The 22,472-nt window shown below is 47.0% G+C and overlaps 1 protein-coding gene across 1 annotated transcript; it reads right to left on the minus strand.

The window, feature by feature from the left end:
- Positions 1-696: 696 nt before the first annotated feature.
- PEDS1 (plasmanylethanolamine desaturase 1) lies at positions 697-21,198 on the minus strand. Its single transcript, XM_084296744.1, has 6 exons — positions 20,976-21,198; positions 17,952-18,071; positions 7,024-7,115; positions 5,747-5,891; positions 4,885-5,097; positions 697-1,797 (listed from the first exon to the last, which is right to left on the minus strand). Exons 1-6 carry the CDS (start codon positions 21,193-21,195, stop codon positions 1,676-1,678), a joined length of 912 nt encoding a protein of 303 aa, XP_084152870.1. The 5' UTR covers positions 21,196-21,198; the 3' UTR covers positions 697-1,675.
- Between the last annotated feature and the right edge of the window lie 1,274 nt (positions 21,199-22,472).

Below are 22,472 nucleotides of genomic sequence, written 5' to 3' on the forward strand. Positions count from 1 at the left end.
AATCATTTAAACGTATTAAACACTTGGTAACCACGGTGCCAACTGCAATTTTAATTTGTAGAAGCCAGCTCAGGCCCATCAGTATTGAGCAGACTCAACTGAAGGAGAGGTGCCAAGTCCCAACCCTTTAAAACGTGATCCATCATTGGAAACAGATATTTAAAAACTGAGAACAAGGTTATTCTGAACCTAGAACTTAAACCCTTCTATACCAGGCACTTCAAGGAAGTACAGTTTGAATTTAATAGTTTACAACTAGTCTTAGGCTTGACCTTCATTACGCTTTCATTTAGAAAGGAAACAAGATGCAAATTACATCCACTTAAGTGTCTATTGGATGTTTGGATGTAAACACTTCGGAATTTCCTAAGGGAACATTTTCCCCCCCAATGCAGCAGAGCTCTTCCTTGGCATCCAATGCTGTTGCAGTTAGCTGCACTTCTGGAAAGCTGCTGAAGTCTGGTGTAGTGTAGGGTCAAGGTCCTACTAAACTGAAGAAATAACCACGTCAACCTAAACAAGACCTAGCAGGCTGAAAAACATTCAGCTGCCTGGAATAGCAACAAGATTTTGTATTAAACACCGAGAATATATGAATGAAGAGCAACAAGACAGACATGATTAGTATTATCCAACTGCTTTGTTATAAATATATTATATACATTCAAACATCACATTAAAATATTATTCCATTACACCAGAAGAGATTAAGGCTTTATATTATTTACAGAAACAAGCAAGCACCTTAAAAAAAAAAAAAAAAAAAAGAACAAAACACCAGTCATTGACATTTCCCTTCTAACATTACAAGTTTGATACCTTGAGCTCTTGAATACAGCTATTTGCAATGTGCCCAATGCTATAACTATTTTAAACATTTATTGTCAGGGTAGGAAACACTTAATAGAAAGCTCATCAGTGAGCACTCCACACAAACAAATGTGAGCAAGTGTTGTACTGGGTGCCCTCCCCCTCTGCAGAGGCTTCTTAAGGTACAGTTGAAGGCTTATGCAGAAACGGTTTGCTCAATTCCACGTAGAGAGTAGAATAATTTTACATTAAGGGAAACTGAAGACACTTGAGGATTCGTGGCCCACTGGTGGAGTGGGACTCTCAAAGTCTGTTCCACATTACATCAGTTAGTTTTACTTACTAGTGAAGATGAAACTATAAGGTTGCCAAACACTAAGTGCATTGAACAGTGATGGTTTTATAGGCTTCCAGTACTGACACACTGTTTTCATGCAGTGTATTTGGACTCAAACGTGAAGTGACAAACTGTTGTCACCATTCTCCCGTAGGTCTTAGGCAACAAGCTATTTCTGAAGTGTTAAATAATGTTGATACAACATGTTTACAATGCCACCACGTACCAATGGAGTGACTGTCTTGCCTTCTGGCTTGCCTGACAGCTTTATGAAATACAGTGATGAAGTATTTTCTAAGATGTAAGCGACATGGCTAAACAAAGGTGCTCAGTAAGAGTAATCATCTTCATTTCAAGTATTGTTTTAAGAATTAGTTCTTTTAATTACAGTCTGTTAGCACTTTTTAGTTTGTGCTTTAGAGTCTTATTTCTTTGCAGGTCTTGAGTTTGGCTGATGGCTTTAAAAAAAAAAAAAAAAAAAAAAAAACATTGGCAACAAAGATAAGGACTGCAGAAGGCTGGCAAAAGTTATTTAATTTTCTGAGCCCATTTCATGTCATCTGCTCTTGGCTTCTCCCCCGTAAGTCCTTGGATAATGTTCTCCAAACATCTCCAGAATCCTATCTTCTCTAACGGATAGTTCAGCCAACCTAAATGATATCGAAGGGAAAAAAAGATTAGCTCATCATAGTATCCAAAGTTCAATGTATTGCAATATTTAATATTCTTTATTTTAAACACAATAGAAATGTGACTAGTTAAGGGGACTACTCTACAGCCATTGAACAGCTGTCAGAGAAGAAACCAAGTTGAAGGGATGTGTTACAAACAAGACAGTTATATCAGTAGCACCTTAGATTTAGTGTTGAAATTCAAACAAAAGAACAACCCAACAATTTTAGCTATTCCCCCCCCCCAATCACCAAAGCCAGCTTGGCTTTTCCCCATGTTTCTCATTAACTAGTACAGCAGGAAAAAAAGTGCACAACATAGTACTGAAGTACATTATCAATGCTACACTTCCTAGAAAAACTGAGGTTGCAGTTTGCAACCTAAACAATAAGGCTCAGTGAAGTAAACCAACTTCTTCCTTAAATAAAACCTCAAGTTTTGACAGTTCCAACATCAGTTTTCTATTTTAAAATTTTCATACTTTAGTTTTACCAAGAGAGGGCACAGTACTTTTTAAGTCTGCGTAAGTGATTGCTAATGAAGCCTGTGATGGGGAGGTCTTGCTGTAGTACCATGCTGCACTTAATGACACTGAAGGTGGATGTTTCCTGGATTAAGAGGGCAGCCCTGCTAGCAGCACACACCTGAAAGCGTGCAGCTCAGCTACCACTTCTGCTTCCCTGTAACAGCCTCTGTTAACAGTTGATACGGGACCAGTTTCTACCATTTTATGTAAAAATAACAGTAAACATCATCTTCCATTCCATGCAGCAAGAGTTTAAATGTACCTCTCCTAGCCTACAAATTTAGCATATTTTGAATTCTCTGTAGAAGTGTTTTGTTATACAGACTGGAAGCCTGGAAGTCATACAGGCTTAATAGGCCTCACGCTGAATTCAGAAGGGCTTTACATCTCACTTTTGGGATATTAATTAGTACATTAGCTAACTTGCTTTTCTGATACTGTGTTTTGAAGCCAACCTAACCACGAATAATTGATTGCAGAGTGCACAAAGAAGCAACTTCACAGGGTTTTATTACAATGTATCATTATAGTAACTTTAGGCCTCTTATTAAATATTGCAATGGCTAAAAAAAAAAAAAAATCAGCACTGGGAAGTATTATTCTCCTGTAGACATTTCTCTACAGCCAGGAAGAAATGGATATGCATTGGGTTCTGTTATGCCACCCTTACAGAGCTGCTCTGTAAATACACACATTATACTTTATTTCATATACGGTCCTGGAAAAAAGAAAAAAGCAAAGGCAAGGCAGGAATGAAGGAGCCGTTGTTACCACAATGGAAACAGTAAGCTAGCAGTGGCAGTTCACGTTAGAGGATAGATAGCTCAAGTGTAGGGTACTATGAGGCAGTTTGGGACACAGAAAAGCTGCTGCAGAACCAGCTCTGCCAGACTCAAGCAGCACTCGTGCAGCAGGGACAAGGGCAGCAGAAGGAATGCGCGTGTCTTGCTGAATGAAGCCTTGGGCTACGCACTTATCTGATAAACACTAAAATGAAAGAACATTCAGGATATCCAGTGCTGAAAAGCAACCTATTTCTATACAGCTATCCTTCCCAACCAGACATAATTACGGCCTTAACCATCCATCGGAACGGGTGCTGTTTTCAGCCACCTCCTGTAGCTGGATATGACTTTTCCTTGTGCACATGTGTTACTGCAGCCCCGCTCAACTCACTCTATGCTGATGCCTTTTAGGAAGTCGTTTCATGTAATTCTCATTAGCACAGGCACAGTCCCTCAAGGTGCAGGCTCCTTCTTCCCAGTGTCTAAAAATGGGAGGCAGTCCAAAGGCTTTAGCAGTCGGATCACCAAAGAGTTCTGTTACCTGACCCCTTCCCTGGCAGTGGTGCAGTGGCAGACCTTTACATGCACAGGTCGGCTCTGACACCAAGTACACTCGTTGGGCTTGGCAGTCTTCTCTTAGATGTGCTCTGCACTTAGCCACTAACAGGTGCATTGCAGTTAATGGCCATGTTTTATGAAGCAAAGACCCGATTTTAAATAGCACATGCTTGCATATTTGTCCTCTCCCTCGCTTCTGCCCTAGAAGAACTAGGGCTGCAGACACACTGCTCCACTGGAAGACTGCAAGTATACAACCTGTCGTGCCATCTTATGGCAGATCAGCATGGTATGAACACTTGCAGAAAGCACTGACTGAACAGAAGAACTTTTTGTAGGTAAGAACACAAAAGCAACTAAAGAATAACACTAAATGGTCAAGCATCAACTTGCAGTGTTCTACCCGGACCACTTCAAAACAGGAGAACTGAATAAAAGCTCTTACAGTGACAAGATTTTTGCCATGATCTGTCAAGTCAGACTTAATTGTACAATGCTTTTACATGACATTCTGGCTGTAAGAACTAGATTGGTTTCTTGGTAGAGATTTCAGAACTGACAAACTCTTTGCCAAAGCCAATGATAGAATCTAGAACCAGAGCAGCTTATATCAAGTCATTCAATTAACTTGATAACTTATTCAGGATTGTGCAACACTGGTGACTGAGTACCCCAGCCTGTACAGTGGGTGTAAAATGGAGTATAGACATAAGAAGAACCTAAAGCCGGTTTCCTCCAAGTCTGTCTTATCCTCTTCAAGTCTGTCTTCTACTCTGCCCCAAATCACAATGAATGAATGCTAGAAGTCCAGAAGCTTTGCCTTAGAAGCAAGCATTCAAGGTAAGCCACACTTGCAGGTGCTACGATGCTCCTTGTGTAAGAAGGCCCACCACCTGCTTTAACACTTTTATGAGCAAAATGCATCGCTAGCATAAGATTCCCAAGATAGTAAGCAATTAGACCTCAGTACCACTGCCTACCCCACTGAAAGTTACCCTGTGCCTAATTATGAATTTTCCTCACACGTTTTTAATGCAAAAACTACAGCTTTATATAACTTTAGCAAAACTTAAGAGTACAGTTAGCTTCACAATGTCTCAATGTCTTTCTGTATTTAATAGACTGTCACTAAATTACATCTTGCCAGGTGAATGGTACTAGACTATTAAGAAAAGCTATGAACCTGATGACAGTACCAGTTGTAATGCAGAAGTACGTCTCATGAGGCGACACATGGTGGATCCTGTGGTGTTTCCGTGGCAGGATAATATGCCAGTCCTGTAGAAATATGACCCAGCGTGGAAGACCAAAGTATGTGTGAGACCACTTGTGAATCTGGTTCGTCATGGTGATGAAGATGATGAGGGCAAAGACATAACACTCCCAAGGACATGTTTCATATAATGCTTCTGCAAAACAAGGTTTATATCTTTAAGTACTTCTTACAAAAATGTGAATTTCTACTAAAAACAAACAAACAAACAAACAAAAAAACAACAACACATTTTGCCAAGACCTGGCTGCTGCTACAGGAACTAACAAGGGCCTCAACGAAGTTGCTTTAGCACTAGTGTCACAAGAGCAGTGCACCATAAGCAACTTCAGAATGTCACAAGACAGACCAGGATGCGCCAACATCTGCCAACTCACCACAAACAGGAACCTAAAGTCTGAATTTCCTATCCATACATTTAAATTCACCCTTTAATTCTTGCCCTTCTAGTGTGCAAATAAAGTTATTTATGCACAGATGAAGCATTTTTATAATGTTCAGAACAATGAATTTCCTTGTGTGCAGTTTGATTCCTTTTGTAGAAAGTACATTTACTTCTACTGCTTCCTTAAAAGATTCCTCAGCCAGACTCACTGCTGGGCTGGAAGAAAGTTTGCTCCCCTTTCAAGAAAAAGTTTCCCTTCCCTCCACCAGGGAGCATCACGCTTCCAAGAGCTAGTACTAGTCATTTCCCATACATTGGCTTCTTTTATCCTCATATTAAGAACTGCTCATTTATATATCAAAAAATCCTAAATTCACAGAAGTTATGAGTAACAGCTTACCTGGGGAAAAAGAAACAAATTTGTATGCCATGTTTGCCAATGGGACTAGCGTCATAAAGCAGTTGTCTCCGTTAGTCTCTATGAAATCATGCCTGGTAATTGCTGTAGGGTCAATATGATGTTCTCTGAAGGGTCTAATGAAAGCCTGAGAAAACAAATTGATAAACATGACACTGTAACTCAGGAGTTATCATGGGAAAGAAAAATAGAAAAACTAGAAATAGCACCTGAATTATACAATCTCAGAGAGGAAAGAGCAAATCTGTTAAGTAGGCAAGGGACAGTAAAGTATGCGTAGTTATTTGCCTTCAACACATGCATCATGTACAGTCTACGCAAAGGTATCCTGAGCGGGCTGAACTCTGTTGTTTATTTAGTGCACAGCTTCCTGTAGTGCCTTTTTTTTTCCCCCTTGAACTATGGTCCACAGATACAGACATTCAAGGACTACCAAATCTACTGAAGGTAAATAAAAATAAACCTAAACCCAACAGGCTTAATTTTGCTGAGCTGGTTCATTCATTTCTGGATAATTACAAGAAATATCCCACATATTTTTTGAAAACAGAGATCCTTCTAATATTGCACTGTGAGGAGTAATTAATAGTAGCTATAAAGAAATTTATTTAAAAAAAAAACAAACAGATTGCAGCTTATTATGGAAGTCAGTGCAATCTCATCTAAGCATCCAGCATTTGTAGCCACAGATGTATAATACACCTCAAATCTCAATATTCAGTCATCACCATTCTAACACTATTACATTCACAACAAGGTGCAGGTGCACACAGAACTAGAAAGTTTCTTGCTAAAGCTTCTTTGTATTTTCAGAGGTTTTAGAGAATTTAGCTCCAGGAATAGACTCCCAATGAAGCAGGCCAGGTAAATTCCACACTTCTTGGCATTTATTAGCCTTTTGGAAGCTCTACACAAGTCTTGTCTCTAGTGAGGTTTCTACACTGGTGTGTAACTGGCTGTGCCCACCGTCTGTCGGGAAGGCCTGTGAACACTGGTATTGCAAAACTGTGTGCAAACCCTAATCGGGGTGATAAACAGAACAGTGTCACCTTGCACATGTCACCTAGGTCAAGTGTAAACACAGCCCTGGGAGCACTGTACCAAGTGCCACTTAAGAGGAGGAGGGTACTGGGTGGAAGAGCTGGTTACACTGGCAAGACTACAAGAAAAGTACCTGTCTAACAGCTGAGTACACTAGAAGAGTTTCAGAAAAGCATGTCATTAATTTTTTTTCAAGCTTAAGGATAAGAATCTCAAACCTTTCCGACTATTGGTAGCTCCACAGATCCCCAGGTATCTGCTCCCCAGTGAAATAATCCTGATAGGAAGTCAGCAGTAATAACTCCTGCAACTTGAATGAAGAGACACATACAGTTAGATACACAAAAGCATTTTTCACTAGCATTCACATTTTCTATTTATTTTAGAAGTTTATTTGCTTACCTACCTCTAACTTTGGGCAGATCTTACGTGGCTGTAAACTTTTATCTGACTAGGATCAGCCAGCTAGCAGTAATGGTTAACGAGACACTATTTGGACACTATCTTCACTATAGCTACACCAAGACTTTGTATTTGACCACTCCTCTACAGAACAGCTCAGGAATCTTTGCAATTGCTGGTACACAAAATACTAATAAAATTAAGTCACTTAGATCTTATTTTAGACGCACCTTCTCCCTGGACATGCCCATCTTCTTTCATGGTGTTTAACGGATTACTTGGCTACAGGACATCTGTTAAAGCTACCCCAAGAGATATTTCTAATCTGCAGACCCTTCCTCTCCCTGGGTCCCTTACGTCTGTAAGCAAGGAACACTGAACTCCAGTAACTCTACGTAAGCACCAATTAAGAAACCATTCCTTGGTACAGCAAGACTGTTGACTAAATAAGACTGGAATGTCATACAACACTATGACCATATCACTCGCAATGCTACAGGCAGAGGCCCTGGAAACCAATCTGATGATTCTGTGCAAGGACAGCCTACACTTGTGATCCATCCATACGAACTCAGATACACCATCCAACAGAGGTTGCTGCAACAAGATTTTTCTAGATGCCAACCATGAGAACTTTAGAACTGTGGTCAAGTAAAGGAGATTTTCAGTTCTGGCAAACAAAGTCACATTTTTGCCTTCCTGTTCTGGATAATCTCTCACCCAAGTGTCTGAGTAACACTGACCTTTAGGAGTAAGGATAGTAGATGCTATTTGATCAGAACAGCAGTACATTTCCCGGTCAGTCACCGATCTGCTGGATGGTGTTTAACAGGCACCCTATCATTCTTCATCTGTAGAAGAAACCCTACCATCAGGTTCCCAAGACCCGGAGCTACAAAGTCTCCGGCACAGTTTGAGATGCCCTCCTGCATCAGCCCTCCTGCCAGGCTCACTGCACTTTTGAGGAAGAATATTCAGAGAAGATGCCCTTACTTTTAATGGGGAGGCTGGGGGAACAAGGCAACACAGCACAGAGAGTGACACTGCCCTGGGACCTCCATGCCTGAGGGACTGAAGATGATCAGATTCTGCCCTCTAAAGAACACAGGCATCCAGAGGCAGCACCGTGAGCCTGCACGTCTTGCTCCGAGAAGGTTTGGATAGAGATTAACTGCCTGAATGGGGCCCACATTTGCAGAACAACCAGATTACGAATCAGGATCCTTTTTCACTGCAGTGCTGTCCTTTCAGGTTAGCACATGAACAGCAAGAGCTGGCTGTTCACTGCCCACCTGGTGATTCCCTGTGGGGTCAGCACTAACACTCTCAGAGGGCGAGGCAGCACACACCTCTTACCTGCAGCTCTGGTTACAAAAAGCAAACAGCAGAAGCACTACCCAGATCTCAGCACAGCTACTGGTTAGAAGTCAAATCCTTTATATACACACCTGGGAATTGATACTGTCTGACCCCAGTGCAAATTCCCCAGATATCAAACAAACCTCATGCCAATTCAAGTGCTACACACAGAACTTGCAGTCATTTGTTAAATGAGTCACAGCAACAGAACCACAACGATGGTGTGTTCAAAGCAGCTTAGCTAGCAATGCCCTACTGCCTTTGACTCAGAGCACAAGGCACATTCATTTACAGTTGGCACGCCTCGCAGTTCACTTCCCAGAAGCCTGATAACTGCCCACAGCCATCCACATAAACCAAGGTAGTCACAGGGCCACCTCAGAAGGGCTGGAATGTCATTCTGCAGTTCCCCCCAGTGATGTTTACAAGAGCCAGGGTGTTTCGGGAGGTCACCCATTGTAGCAGCCCTTGCACCAGCAGCAGCAGGGAGCTGCAAGGCCAGGTGCCATGCAGGAGGGTTGTTTTGCTCCCACTGCATTACCAACTCTTCTTCAGAGGGCTGTGAAGCTAGCAGAGCTCCTGGCTTTCTCCTCCACTGGCCAGCATTTGGTTCTCTGCAGACTTTTCCCAGCAGAGCTTCTCAGTTACAGGACTGAGGCTTTCTGTGATGGGCAGATACACCTCTGCCTGCTATGCAGGTGGCAGAGCACTTCCAACTCACTTGTAATCCAAATCAGGAGATGTTGGCATACCGGCTCACCTTGCTCTGACTGCAGGGCATCCTGTTACTCCTCCCCCTCTCACCAACTCAAAACAATCTGAGAAAAACCCACCGATGTGCATCTTTCCCTGAAGCCCCACAACTTATTTACATTGGCCACGGTCTGGGCTTCACCTGACCCTCCTGCTCCATCAGGGCACTGAGGTCAGCTGCCTCCAGAGCCCAGCTTGGTGAGGTTCTTTAACATCAGCAGGATTGCTAAAGAGCAGGCATTTTTTCAGAGCACAGATGAGGACCAGGCTGTTCTGTTACTATTGATCAAGTGCTCTTAAGCTTCAGGACACAGCAGTTTCCTACAGTGCATGCAGTACAGATGTACCCCTCCTTGTGGTTACCTTTTGCTTAGCTAATTCCTCGCTTCTACATGCCTTTTGCCACCTCTGTCATTTTTTAAAAATGAAGAAAAAAATCAGGATCAACTGTTGCAGCACCTGCTACACCCAAACGATTTCCTTCCATGTTGAAATTAGATCCTCACTGCTGAATCCATCCGGATTCAATCCCATTGGCCCAAACTCTTCAATACAGTAGGAGACACTTTCTGTATACAGAAGGTATTTTTCTGTCTCACCTTACTGTGGTGCACACAGCTTAGTTTTCCGAACCAGCACATTCTGTATGCTTGTTTTATTTCAGACCACACAGGTAGGCTACAGCGAGACAGGGTGGAGCACAATAGCTTTTGGATCTGCATCTAGCAGCTGAAAGAGCAAATAGCCTTGATTCAGGGGGAAGATATCTAAGCAGCACTCTGCTTTACAACAACTCAAATACCATTCTTGCTGAGCTAATCACCCGGTTAACCCACAGCGCCTCCAGCACACGTTATCCTCAGAGTCTGCAATAACAGCAGGAGGAACAACAAGAGTGGAGACAAAATACTGACAGTTCAATAGACATTTCATCTTACTTTGTTGTGAACTGCTAAAAGCTCAGAGGAAAGAATGAAGGGTGCCTGCAGCAGTGCATTACACTATGGCAGCCTGGAAAAGCTAACCACCACAAGCCGTATTGCAGCCGTACCGTGGAGGGGCTTGCTGCTTCTTCAGCAGTCGTGTGTGAAGAGATGTAAAAAGGGAGCAGAGACTGTACCACAGGTTATACACGGCAAGCACTGTAACACTGCATCCTGTCTGCAAGGAATTAGTCTCAATATTCTCATTACCCAGCGCTGTCCCCAAGTTAAAAATGAGGGGAAAAAAAATCAAGGTACAGGTGTCCAGTTACTTCTCTAGTGTGGTACAGATCTTGATGCTCTGCCATCAGGTTCGGGAGGGTGAGGTACAATAGCCTGACAACCCTGAACATGAGTTATAAATTAATCATAAGGTCAGGAAGAGAGGCTATTGACAGTGTACGTATATGAACTGCAGCCAGTGGATTCACACGCTCCTGGAAGCAGGATCTGTGACAGAACTGCTGCTCTGTGCACAACGCTTCCTTTACTCCCACCTGCTGGGCAGGGGCGCGGAGGAGCAGCCCAGCTCTGGTTTCTTGCTGAAGAAGCAGCTATGCTGAAAACACAGAAGGCACTGCACTTAAGTGGGCTGCAGGACACGCTGAGAACACCAGGATTTCTTGGCTGTGCAAGCAGACTGCTGAATCAGGAGAGCAGAGAGAGGCGTACACTGAGAGAGAGCAAAGGCGTACAAGTAAGCTTGTGTCAGCTGCAGACATTTCGGGAGTGATGCACGCAGGTACTAGGATGGCCGCTCTCCTCCAGCCATCCTGTACCTGTGACCCTTGGCACAGGCACAGCAGCACCCTCGGGGCTCTGCTGAGGATCCCAGCCCCACACCTGATCCCCACGGGGACCTGCCGGAGGCTGCAGAAGCACTCAGACAGCAGCCCCAGCACCTGCTGGCACGGCGTGGCAGGGCTGAAGTGCAGCTGACCCAGGTGCGGAATTGAGAGCAGGAGTTTTCGCTGCTGCTTGCGGTTGGTTCAGAAACCACACAATGTGCAGGAGCTCACGTCACAGAAGAGCTCCTGCTCCTCCTCTTCCTGGAGCACCAACCTAAGGGCTGAGAGCTTCCACCTCAACAGGGGCATCTCTTCTGAGCAGCCCGCGTCCTGCAGCCTGGCTGCTCGCAGGGTAGAAGGAAGCCCAGCGAGAGCTGCGTGTTTCAGGCACCAGGTGTCAGCAGATCAGCTATGCTGCACGTTTGCAGCAAAGAGTTATACAGTAGTGTCACGTAAAACATCAGTAAGCACAGTCATTTGGAATCAGTGACTAGGAAGTAGTTGAACAGTACAGCACTTGAGCCAGGGCAGAGCGGCCAACTCCACAGAGAAATCTTGGGATTTCTGGACAGCAACATGCTGGACTATCAGCCACTTGTTACCCATATGCTTATAAAAATAAAACTGCTATCATCTGCACCCAGCGTCAGTGCTTTACTGCAGTGCAGTCACTGCTATCACAGAGCAGGCAGGGGTTTGATCCCATGGCAAGTTAGGGCACTAAGAAAATAATCCCTGACATGTGGGCAAGCACATGTCAGGGCAAGCACGGCAGCTCCAAGAGGAGGTAATCACTTTGGTTAAGTCATAGGAGAACCATTCCATCAGAAGCACAGCTATCAGTGCAAGGGAGCGGAGAACAGCTCAACCATGAAATAAAGGAAGGGTCTAAAGACCCACCTACAGATAACAGTTGCGTTACATTTTTGCTGGATTTTCAAATAACGGTGTCTGTGATATGCACACTGCAGGGACTAGGAAAAGCCCAGCCTGTCACACAACCTTACTGTGCAAGGATGTTAACACAAAAAACATTTCTCCCAGGTACTGCCTGCTCAGTGAGCCCACTGCCCCCAGCATCACCGCCAGGAGCACAGGCACATCCCTCGCCTTGCCTCCAGCTGAGAGGGACCCGAACGTGAGCCTCAGGGGCAGGACCCGCACAGCCTGCGGTGCTGCCAGAAGCTACCAGCGAAAGGAGAGCCTCGAGGAACCTGGGTACTGCCCAACCTGAAGGCAAGCATCAGCAGATCCTGGAGCAAATGCTGATCTACCAGAGGCATGACTTGGCTAGAGTCACTGCCCGATAAACTCAATAGCAGGAACAGCCCGGTTTTATTTTTGTCTTTACCCTCAGCCTGTTAGTGCTCAGCAAGCTATTCCTACTGTTTCTCCAGCTGACGAAGAGTTTGCAGAACAGCTGGCACATTTAAACAAAATCCTGCCAACTTTACCTGAGTGCTAGGTTTTTAAACAAGTACCTCCATTGTGGGTGACACATGCTCAGAAAAAAAAAAAAAAAGCAATTACGCCATTCCAGAAGAAAACGAAGAGAACAGAATAATGGCTACTAAATGAAAATCAAGAGCAAAATTTCCTCTCGCTAAAAAAACCCCAAACAATACTTTCATTAGTATGAATGACCAAGCCAATTCTCTGCTTTCCCCCACTTAACAGTCCCCCAGGAACCACCCGGGTGCACTCAGCTCTCAGGAGCACCGCGCAGCTCTGTGTACAGGAGCCCACACCCCCGGGAGACCCAACACCTACACGTTGGCCTGGCTGGGGACGTGAGCAGTGATAACGCCGCTTGTGTTCGAGGTCTGCACTCACCGAGCTGGCCACTCCTGGCAGCATTCCCTACAGCCCACTCCTTCACGAGGGCAGCCCTCTGGCACTGCCAGCGTTTTGAGCTGAAAGAGGCACTATCCAAAGCAAACCAGGGCTGCTGAGACCTGTTGTTAAATCCTCCAGCCAAAGTCCCTGCAACTTTAAGAGAGCCCCTGACAACACAGCGAGCAAACACAGCTTCCTTTGTCTCTCAGCCCCCGTGGCTGACAGAAAGAGCAGTAACACGTCCTGTGCACACAAGCAGGGAAGCACAGATGGGGCCACGTCCCCAGCACCCAGCAGGGGAACAGCTCACCTCCCCCCCCGAGGTTACCTCCTCCATCCGTCCTGCTGAGAACAGCTCCTAACACGCTGGGGGAGTCCATCCCTCACCAAACTACACGGAGAACACGTAGCTGGTGCCAAATCATCGGCCAAGTACACCCCGTAACCCCACTTCTGAGACCGACAGCCCCCAGGATCCTTCGGAGCAGGAAGGCCCTGGAGCTCCTCAGTTCCTCCATTGCATTGTGTGCGTTAACAGGAGATGGTGCGGTACAAACAGGCGGTGTCAGTGCAGGGGAAACACAACAAGTGGTTGAATCGAAGATTTACCTCTTCAGTGACAACTTGTGGGGTCTGTCTTCACACGGTGATACAGTTTAAAACATACAAGTACAGTTACTGAGATGGGACAAGACAGCAGGTGCCTAGGGGATTTCTCTTGCTCAGGCCAGCACCCAACAGAGAATTTTCCTTCATTAGCTGTGGTTTCCCTGCTGTAATTTCAAAGACCTTTTAAATCAAAATTTCAAATGGAAACTCATCTTAACATCAGATTGTACCAGAAGGTTCTGCCTCCTGCTGTAGGGCAGCAGGAATCAAAGCAGCTAATACTTATGCAAAGCAGCTCACTTCATGAAGTGCCTGTGCCTAGGAGTGCTTTTCCTCCACCCTGTGCCAGAGCTTTCACACATTACATGGTCATCACTCGGCTCTGCAATGCAGCTGAGCAAGGTACAGCTTTGCAGCAGAGCTGCTCAAGCTTGAGACAAAGGTTTCTGTTTTGAAAATGAAACAAGTGATTTCTTTCTGCAAGTGCCCTCTGGCCAGCCCACAACTTCTGCAATAATGAAACGCGATAAAAGCCTTACAGGAATTAGTTTACTGTCCCTCAAGTCAGCAATGACTCATTTTACCTTGTGCTGTGTCACAGGACGTCCCTAAATGTATCAGCATATGTGGGGGACTTTTATGCATATGAACAGGTAACACAAGCCTAGTAACTAATTTTCATAGGGCTGCAATTAAACAAGATCCATTAAGAACATAAGATGTCTGGAGATAAAATGCAAGTCAACCAATGTGGAAAAAAAAAAAAAACAAAAAAAACAAAAAGGCTTTAAAACCCTACAGGAAGTCATGAGGATGAGAAAGAAGGGAAGGGAATCCATGCGGCAACTTCCCACCTTTCTCTAGCTGCTATCAGCACAGCAGGTATCGCGTGCCTTGTGTGTGCTGAGTAATATGCTCGACACCACAAACGTGCCTGGAGGTGTAAGAGCTTTCAAGAGTAATCTCATTTACACACAAAGGCCACCTACACCAGCCTTCCTGGAGCTGCTGAGCTTCTATCGAAGCGGCTGAGGCTGCTGCGGTTCGGCCGTAGCGCTGGGATGCAGTCCTGCTGCAGGGACAGTCGGGGTACAGCTGAAAACGGCGGGCTCTAGCATCCACCACAGCCAGCCGACCCAGCCAGGCCCACCCCGGTGTTAACCACACACATCTGCACAGCCAGAGCACCAGGCTCCAGTCTGCACAGCCGCCAGATTGCACACAGAGGGGAATTTTCACTGCTCAGCAGCTGGAGGCATTCAGAATAGGGCGGGACTGGATTGAACACAGAGGAGAAAAGTCATCCATCCTCTGCCTACACTTCTGTGACCACGCGAAGGGAAAGGAACTGCCTCCCGCCTGCTGAAGCGGCAGGAGATGAGAGAACCACGTGGGTTCCTCTTCCTCTCCCCCACGAGAGCTTTTATCAGCACAGACAGCCGCTCCCAGAGCTGGGCTGCAGCACCCCAGCGCTGGCGCCTGCCTGCTGCACCGGGCACCTGCAGCTGGATCAGCACGGGAGTCCCAGCACGTCGCCTGAGCTTCTGAGCAAGCCACGCTCATCACACAAGGAAGTGGGTGCCTGCAGGAGGCCAGCAGGAGGAGGAGCAGACCACCTTTGTCCCAGCAATCTCCAGATTAAGTTAGTTACAGCGTAACCGCGTTACAGCTGCGTGCTTGTAAAGGCATTGGGACCAAGGATACCAGTCTCTAGTTAGGGACACGGGATGTCCACACTGCTCCCTGCTTCTGAATGGGAAGGAGGCATTTACACAAGAGCACACGGGCCTCCAAAAGTCCACCCGAACAGCCAGGGCAGCAGATCAGAGCCAGCCTCGGATCAGGGATCACCCAGGATTTCTCACATCACTGTAATCTCCAGAGACAGAGACCTGATGTGAACTCAAGACAGAGCTGGTTCAAGCTCCTTTATTAGCAGGAGGTTTAGTCTGTGATCCCAACTCAAAGGTCAATATCCTAACGTAAGCATCAGGAAAGCTTTCAGCAGAAAGCCACCTGACAGCGTCCGTGGCAATATTCCTTTATATTACCCGTGGCACAGAGAAGTCTCACAAAACTTCATAAAAGCTAATCATCGCTGTGAGTGAGACATCAGCCGTGCTTCGCCTGACGAAGTAATACATTGACAGCAAAACCAACAGTGTGCACAGTCCTTATTTTATTGCACTCATTTTTGTACATATTATCAGTTATTTCCACACTGCTTTATTTGCACAGAATCCAGATTCTGCTGCTTTAATCATTCACTACTGCTTAAATAACATTATCAGTGAATTGGCTGCTTTATCAGTTACACCGGTAAACAGGATATCAGAGAACTTGAGCTTTTATCAATATTAATTTTGAGATGAAAGCCAGTTGCAAACAGATTGCACGCACTCCAGGCTGGCAATTGTTACTGATTCTCCCACATCTGCCCCCATCAGCACGGAGCAGTTCTCATGCCATGCTCACCTCTGTTCCTCTCAGCACCTCCACCTGATCAGTCAGAGCAGGCAAGACTAAGCTAAGCAAGAGGGCTGGTGTAATCCATAGTGGGAGGACACTGCTCCTCCTTACAACCGAGTAAAAGCCAGCAACCTTGAGCAGACATCAGGTGTTAGCAGTTCTCAGCTTTGACAAAAACTCACAGCACCTATCAATATTTGAATCTGCTGTGTTTTTTAATCATTAGTAATACACAACAGTGATAGTTAACAACTATCACTTCTGAAACACGCAATACCTCACACAGTCCATAGAAAAATTGCTTTCATTGTAGAGCTCAGAAGCTGAACACCTGTAGGCAGTTTATATGGTGCCCTAATGGATTTATTCTCCTTTCAGTTAAGGACATTTCATATAAAAACATGTAAGCAGCATACATCCAAAGGCAGACGTTAATACAGCCATCAGTATGCACCACAGGTATACGGGAAGTCCAGTGAAGTGCTAAGTTACTGTTCTCTTCTTCCCCTCACACCAAACCAGACAATAACACAGGGTATGTGCTGCAGAGCTGACTCCCAGTTTCTAAACTTAAATCTTTTCTCATGTTCCCTCCCATACATATGTAGCCAATAGACACAGTTTGCAGAGCTTCTCTCACAGTTTATCTCCCTGTATCTTTTCCAAGGAAATCCCTAAAGCCTTCCAGTACTTAGAAAAAAATACACATGGCACAGACAGCAGATGAGTAGGGTTACGTTACAGACGGTGACAGTTCTGCCCCCAGAGCACTGTCACCTAGAGGAGGCTGACCCAGCTACCCGGAGCTGGCCGGACATCCCCGACAGACCAAGTCAGCCACAGATAACCACAGCTGCAGCTCAGCCCCTTCCCCTGCCCTCTCTTCTGCTCACTCTCCAGGAAGTTTCTGTGCAAAAGCATTTAATTACTATGCTAATTACAGGAAGCTCATAGAAACACCAGTACTTTTTGCTTCAAGTGTTAGAGAGCATTCAAGTTCTGCGCATGTTTAGACTTTGGTTGATGTAATGAACTTTGTAGAGACCCATTTAATAGCCACCTAATTCTAAGCTAAGCATTTCCTTTAGTAAGGCAGAAAAGCCAATACTGCTTTCCTAATAACTTCTGAAAGTCCGTGGTTGGATGCAGAAACAAGTTCTTCCTTCCCCTTCCCCACCCCAACCAACACCCAGAAAGAGGGAAGTTGATTTAAATCAAAGTATCAGTCCTGGTAAGAACAACTTGGTTACCAAACTCCAAATTCAAAGAAAAGCAATCACAGATCTACGAGCAGAGAGCCAAAGAACAGTGATGTTTCTGTCATCCCACATGAAGATATAACCTCTGTCGCTGCAAGGAAGCAGCAGAGCATTTGCAACTTACACTATACTTGAAGGGCCATTCAAGAAGAACCAGCACTGTACTGCCAAGATTCAGGCAATTTAAACAGCTCCACACATCTGAGGCAAAGATATGAGACTGAGCTTGCTTGGCTCCACTTCCAATCAAAGTAACGAGACCCCCAGAGTCACATTTAATACACGAGAGCTGCACCTGGAATTTCCAGCTACCTTGCTGGAAAGACGTCAGCATTCAGGATAAAGGCCAAAATTCACATCCTGATGTGAAAACATAATGCTACAAATACCTATTTCTCTATTTCTAAATCAAGCCTGTTTGATGCCTGAGACACCTTTTGTAAGATTTCTCTTGAACTTTTGCTTTCCAAGAAGTTCTTCTAATTTTGTGGATTAGATTGTTGTTTCCAACAGCCTTGACAGCTATTTTCCCTCTGAAGAGCCCTTACACTTGCAGGAACTATTGCGTGTGCATATCTGTCTCCCTCCTGTTCCAGTAGGAAGTGAAGCATAAGAGATGAGATGTTTGTTTCCAGCATTACAAGAGAGAATATTGCCTTGTTGACAAAAGCGAGCATTTTTTACTTACATATCCCAACAATAATGGAGGGCGTGTGTTCCAGTCGCAAGTAGAAGAGAAGATTGTAAAAATTGAAACAGATCAGAGAGAAGCATAAAATGACAGAGATCCATTCTTGTAGCCTCTTCCCTGTTGGAAAAGAAGGAAAAGAACATGTTTTACTTTTATCTGTGAGGACATTTTGAAGTTTGAAATAATACAGACAGCTGTTCTACTGCCTGGATGACCTGCTCCATTGGTCTGACAGGGAAGTGAAACAGAGGCTTATTATTCATCAGAGGTGTGAGTAGTTTGTCAAGTGACATTCCTCTTCCCTGAGCCACTGCTAACCCCTTCCCCTCTGCCCTTGCCCAAAATAACAACGACAAACCAGACATCAACTCATATTGTCCTAGTTTGCTTTCCCTGCGGTTGCTGGCATAAAGCTCCTCTGCATCACATCTTTCAAATTCGCGTGGTGCTCAATATCAGCGCTGCTGGTACAGCTGAATCTGGGAACAAGGGCTTCTGGCCTCAGAAGCCCTGCAGTTAAATCACCTTACGGGACATGATGTTCAAAACCTCAGACCTTGTTGTACTAACAGCAAAAAGCATCACCCTGTATCTTGGTGGCCGTAGAATTGCCTTCCTAACACTGCAAGCACACTTCTGGAGCTTACTTAATTTAACCCTCAACTCCTGCGGTCTTGCCTTTGCCTTCCTGCTCTCAGACAGCAAACTACAACCTCTCAGCTGTCCTGTCATGACAAGACACTGAACACATAGAGAGAAATAACTGGCACGAATCCTCCCGTACTACTTAGCACCTCTACAATAACCTAATTTAATGCCGATTAAAAAAAGAACAGACACCAGGATGTGGTAGCGTTTTGAATATTCAGACGGAGAGGCAGCTTTCTGCTGCTAATCACCACCAGATCCTCACAAGGCACTGATGTTAAGATTAAGAGACCAGTCAACGTGAGACCCACGTGGATTAAGGCACCAGAAACAGAAGGTGAACAGCTAAATCCCAGGGTGAGATCTGGGCTGTCACCTCGGCCCAGCCGGGTCAGGCTCTGCCTTCTGCTGGGGCCAGCCAGTGCAGCCGCCTCTTGCCTGTGGCTGCCCCGAGCAGCTGCTCCTGCAGCCTCCTGCTGCACCGCACGCACTGCGCCACTTGGGCGTGAGGCGAGCCGCCGGCACGGGCTGAGAGCACACCCTGAGAGCACGCCCTGGCACGGCCGCACCTCGTGTTCAGGAGCTGAGCTCCCAACCCACTGCTCTGCTTCGCTGACCTACTGCCTGCTCGCAGTTCTCCTTCCAAACGCCACACCACAGAACAAAAGGGAGGCTGGGAACATCCAAGAGGACCGGTATCATCCCCGCTGCGCCTACAGCAGCAGCTTTTAAAGAAGCCTGAACAAAGACTCCTACTGTTCAGAGATCTGCTCTAGAAAGGGCACGAATACCGAACCTCATGTCCTCTGGAGCAGCAGAGGAGAGAATCCTAACAGTAAGACACAAGAACAAGTGTATTTCAGTACAGCATCAGGTCACAATGCGCGAGATTCTATAAAGAGATCCCTGGGGTAATGAAAGGAAGAATTAATTAACACTCACTTCCAGCCTAAGAAAACCACACCCTGATTAGAGGAGTTAAATGGGTAGGTCCTCACGGAACAATTAGCTAACTGCAAGGAAGCACTGGGCTCCTTACCAGCAAGTCCCACGAGTTCAGTCTGTTCAAACACCGCCCATACTCTGAACGTGGGGATCCCAAGACCACCCATCCGAGGACACCCGAGTCCAGAAAAACAGCTCAGGCTCTGGACAGACCGGGAGATGAAGCAGTCAAAGGCCTGAAGGCCAGAAGACCAGTAATTCATGTTTAAAAAGTACTCAAACTTAAATGTTTGGCCCACAGGAAGGGATAAGGTGCCAAACTCAGGAAGTACACACACAGAGAGGCTGTGGAAGTACTCCAGAGCCACATTCGCTCTGCATGGTTGTATGTAATCTGTGTTATCAAGAATTCAGTAGTTCACCATCACATGCTTCCGCCATAACGTGTCCTGACACTGTTTACATAAGTTATTTATGTAATGACAGGAGAAATACACACATCTAAAAGCTTACCACAAGTCACTTCTGCTAGACACCCCTACACTCACTGCTCCACAGATTTCCCAGGAACTTCGGTCTGCAGGTAAACGTGAGGGCAGCAGGTTGCTTGGGGAGGGAAGTCTTTTCCTTATGAGCAGGAGCACAGTGAGCAGGTTACATTGGTGACTGATTCCTGGGCTTTACAGAGAAGCGATCACTACCAACGGCTGGAAAAGGTCACCCTGCTCCTTCTCTCAAGGCACGGATGATGTAACCAACACAAGCCGGAATGGGCACAGACTTGCCCTGAAGAGCCTAGAGAGCTGACAAATTAATGAACGCATGTTTGCTTATCGTTACTTGGCTCTGTGCAAGTCAGAGCTCCTGCTGCCCCATTGATCACTCTGAACACATGAGCTGGGCCGACCTGCCGGGAACCGTGGGCACACGGCACTGAGCAATGCGACATCTCCCTGTGCCTGAGCCTGCACACGTGAAGCAGCTCACGGCCAACCTCACACCCTGCACCTCACAAACGGGCTGAGAGAATTACCTGCTGGGCTGTGCTGGGCTCTGTCAGACCACGACCAAAACCCCAACGCCCCTCCTGCGGGCACCCCAAGGCCCTTAGGGAATATCCTGAAGGGAAGGCTCCGGTTGTTCCCTTGCTTTGTGACCAAACCCCTTCACCTGGCTTTGTAGCAGCAATAACGCCGATAATACAGCGATAATAACGAGGACATGACAGGCAGACCCCAGCTGGAGCCCCCTCCCCGGCCTCCCGTGAGGCAGCTCCCGGCAGGGCAGCACCCCGGGCACCCACCCCGGCACCCCCCAAACCCCGGCACCCCCAAAACCCCCTCACATCCCCCCAAACCCCCTCACATCCCCCCAAACCCCCTCACAGCCCCCCCAAGCCCCCTCACGGCCCCCTCAGCGCCCCCTCACCCGGCGAGTAGAGCTCGGCCAGCTCCCGGGCCCCGGCGTGCTGCGCTCCCCACCGCCGGCTGCCGCCCTCGGGCTCGGCCTCCTGCTCGCGCTCCCCGTGCTGGAGGCTCTGCGGGGCGGTGCCGGTGCCGGCCGCCATGTCCCGGCCGCGGGGCCGCTCCCCGGGGGCGGCGGGCGGCGCGGGGCGGCCAGGCCCCGCCGAGGCGCCCGGCGGCAGCATCGGGAAATGGGGCCGGGAGGGGGAAGGAGAAGGGGGGGGGGGGAGGAGGAGGGGTTGGCCACGCCCAGCCGCTGCCTCCCGCCTATCGGCGGCGCCGCCGCGCGAGCCGAGAGCCAATGGGGAGCGCGGCTCGCAGAGGGGCAGCCAATGGGGTGGCGGCAGGGGAGGGGCTGCCCTGAGGGAGCGGCTGGAGGAGGGAGGGCGGCAGGAGGGCGGCAGGGCGGGGCGCTGCTAGCTGCCCCCTGTCCCCCTGTCTGTCTGTCCGTCCGTCCCTCAGCCCCTTGTCCCCTTGTCCCTCTGTCCCGTCCCCACAGGCCCGCCCGCCCCCTGGCGGCGCCGCTGCCCGCCGAGGTGCCGCCACCCAGCGCCAGGCGGGGCGGGGAGGCGTGCGGTCATCGGCGGGTGCAGCCCTGAGCGCCTCCCTGGGCGCCCTTCTGCTCCTTGGGGCGCCCAGGCTGCGGTCCTGCCAATCATGTTGTTTGTTTTTTTTTTTCCGTGCCAGTACCATTAATTTCGGTCCCTTTATTTGGTAATCAGGCCTGTGTTCCTTAACAGACACTCACTGAGGTACGCTGGGCCCCAACAAACACATTCCAGCACAGAACACGAAGACAGATAAACAAGCCTCAAGCGATGTTTAAGCACTGCGTCATGCCTGTTAATTTTTTTAAACATATTTATTTGATGATTAAATAAAACGGCTTCAAAAAATAGAAGTCTTTCAAATAATTAAGCAGGCTCCGTTTAAATAATTAAGAACAGATTCATTTAGAGAGGGCAAAATGCTGAGCCAGATGTCTAACTCGAAGGTTGTGTGTCCACAGGTGATGCACCATGAGGGATGAGACACGTCACGCTTGGACAGTGAGGCACATGTGGTGGGAAAGCACAACCTGGGCTGGTGCTGGCTGGGCCTGGGGCTCACCTCCCACCCTGACGGCTGCACTCCAGCAAATCACACCCACCAGGGGAAATGTGGTTCCTGTTCCCTCAGGGGGGACATGTGGGCTCCCCTCCAGACAGCAGGAGAGAAACACTGCTTGTGACCAGGCTGTTCTGTCCTGGAACTTCACAGAACCCAGCAAACCTAACCATCAAGGAACTGCTCCACATTGTCACTTAGCAGTGTGCCAAAATTACCATGTCTCTGGAGCAGGTTAAGAGCCTCACTCTGCCATGCTGTTTGAAAGATCACAAGTTGATTATTAGGTGGAAACATATGCTCAAATTATCAGTTCTTAATAAAAAGCTGGTTCAGGAATTCAATGAGTCCATTT

Source organism: Netta rufina, assembly GCF_964035555.1.
Source record: "Netta rufina genome assembly, chromosome: 16".
In the NCBI taxonomy this organism is placed as follows: Eukaryota; Metazoa; Chordata; class Aves; order Anseriformes; family Anatidae; genus Netta; species Netta rufina.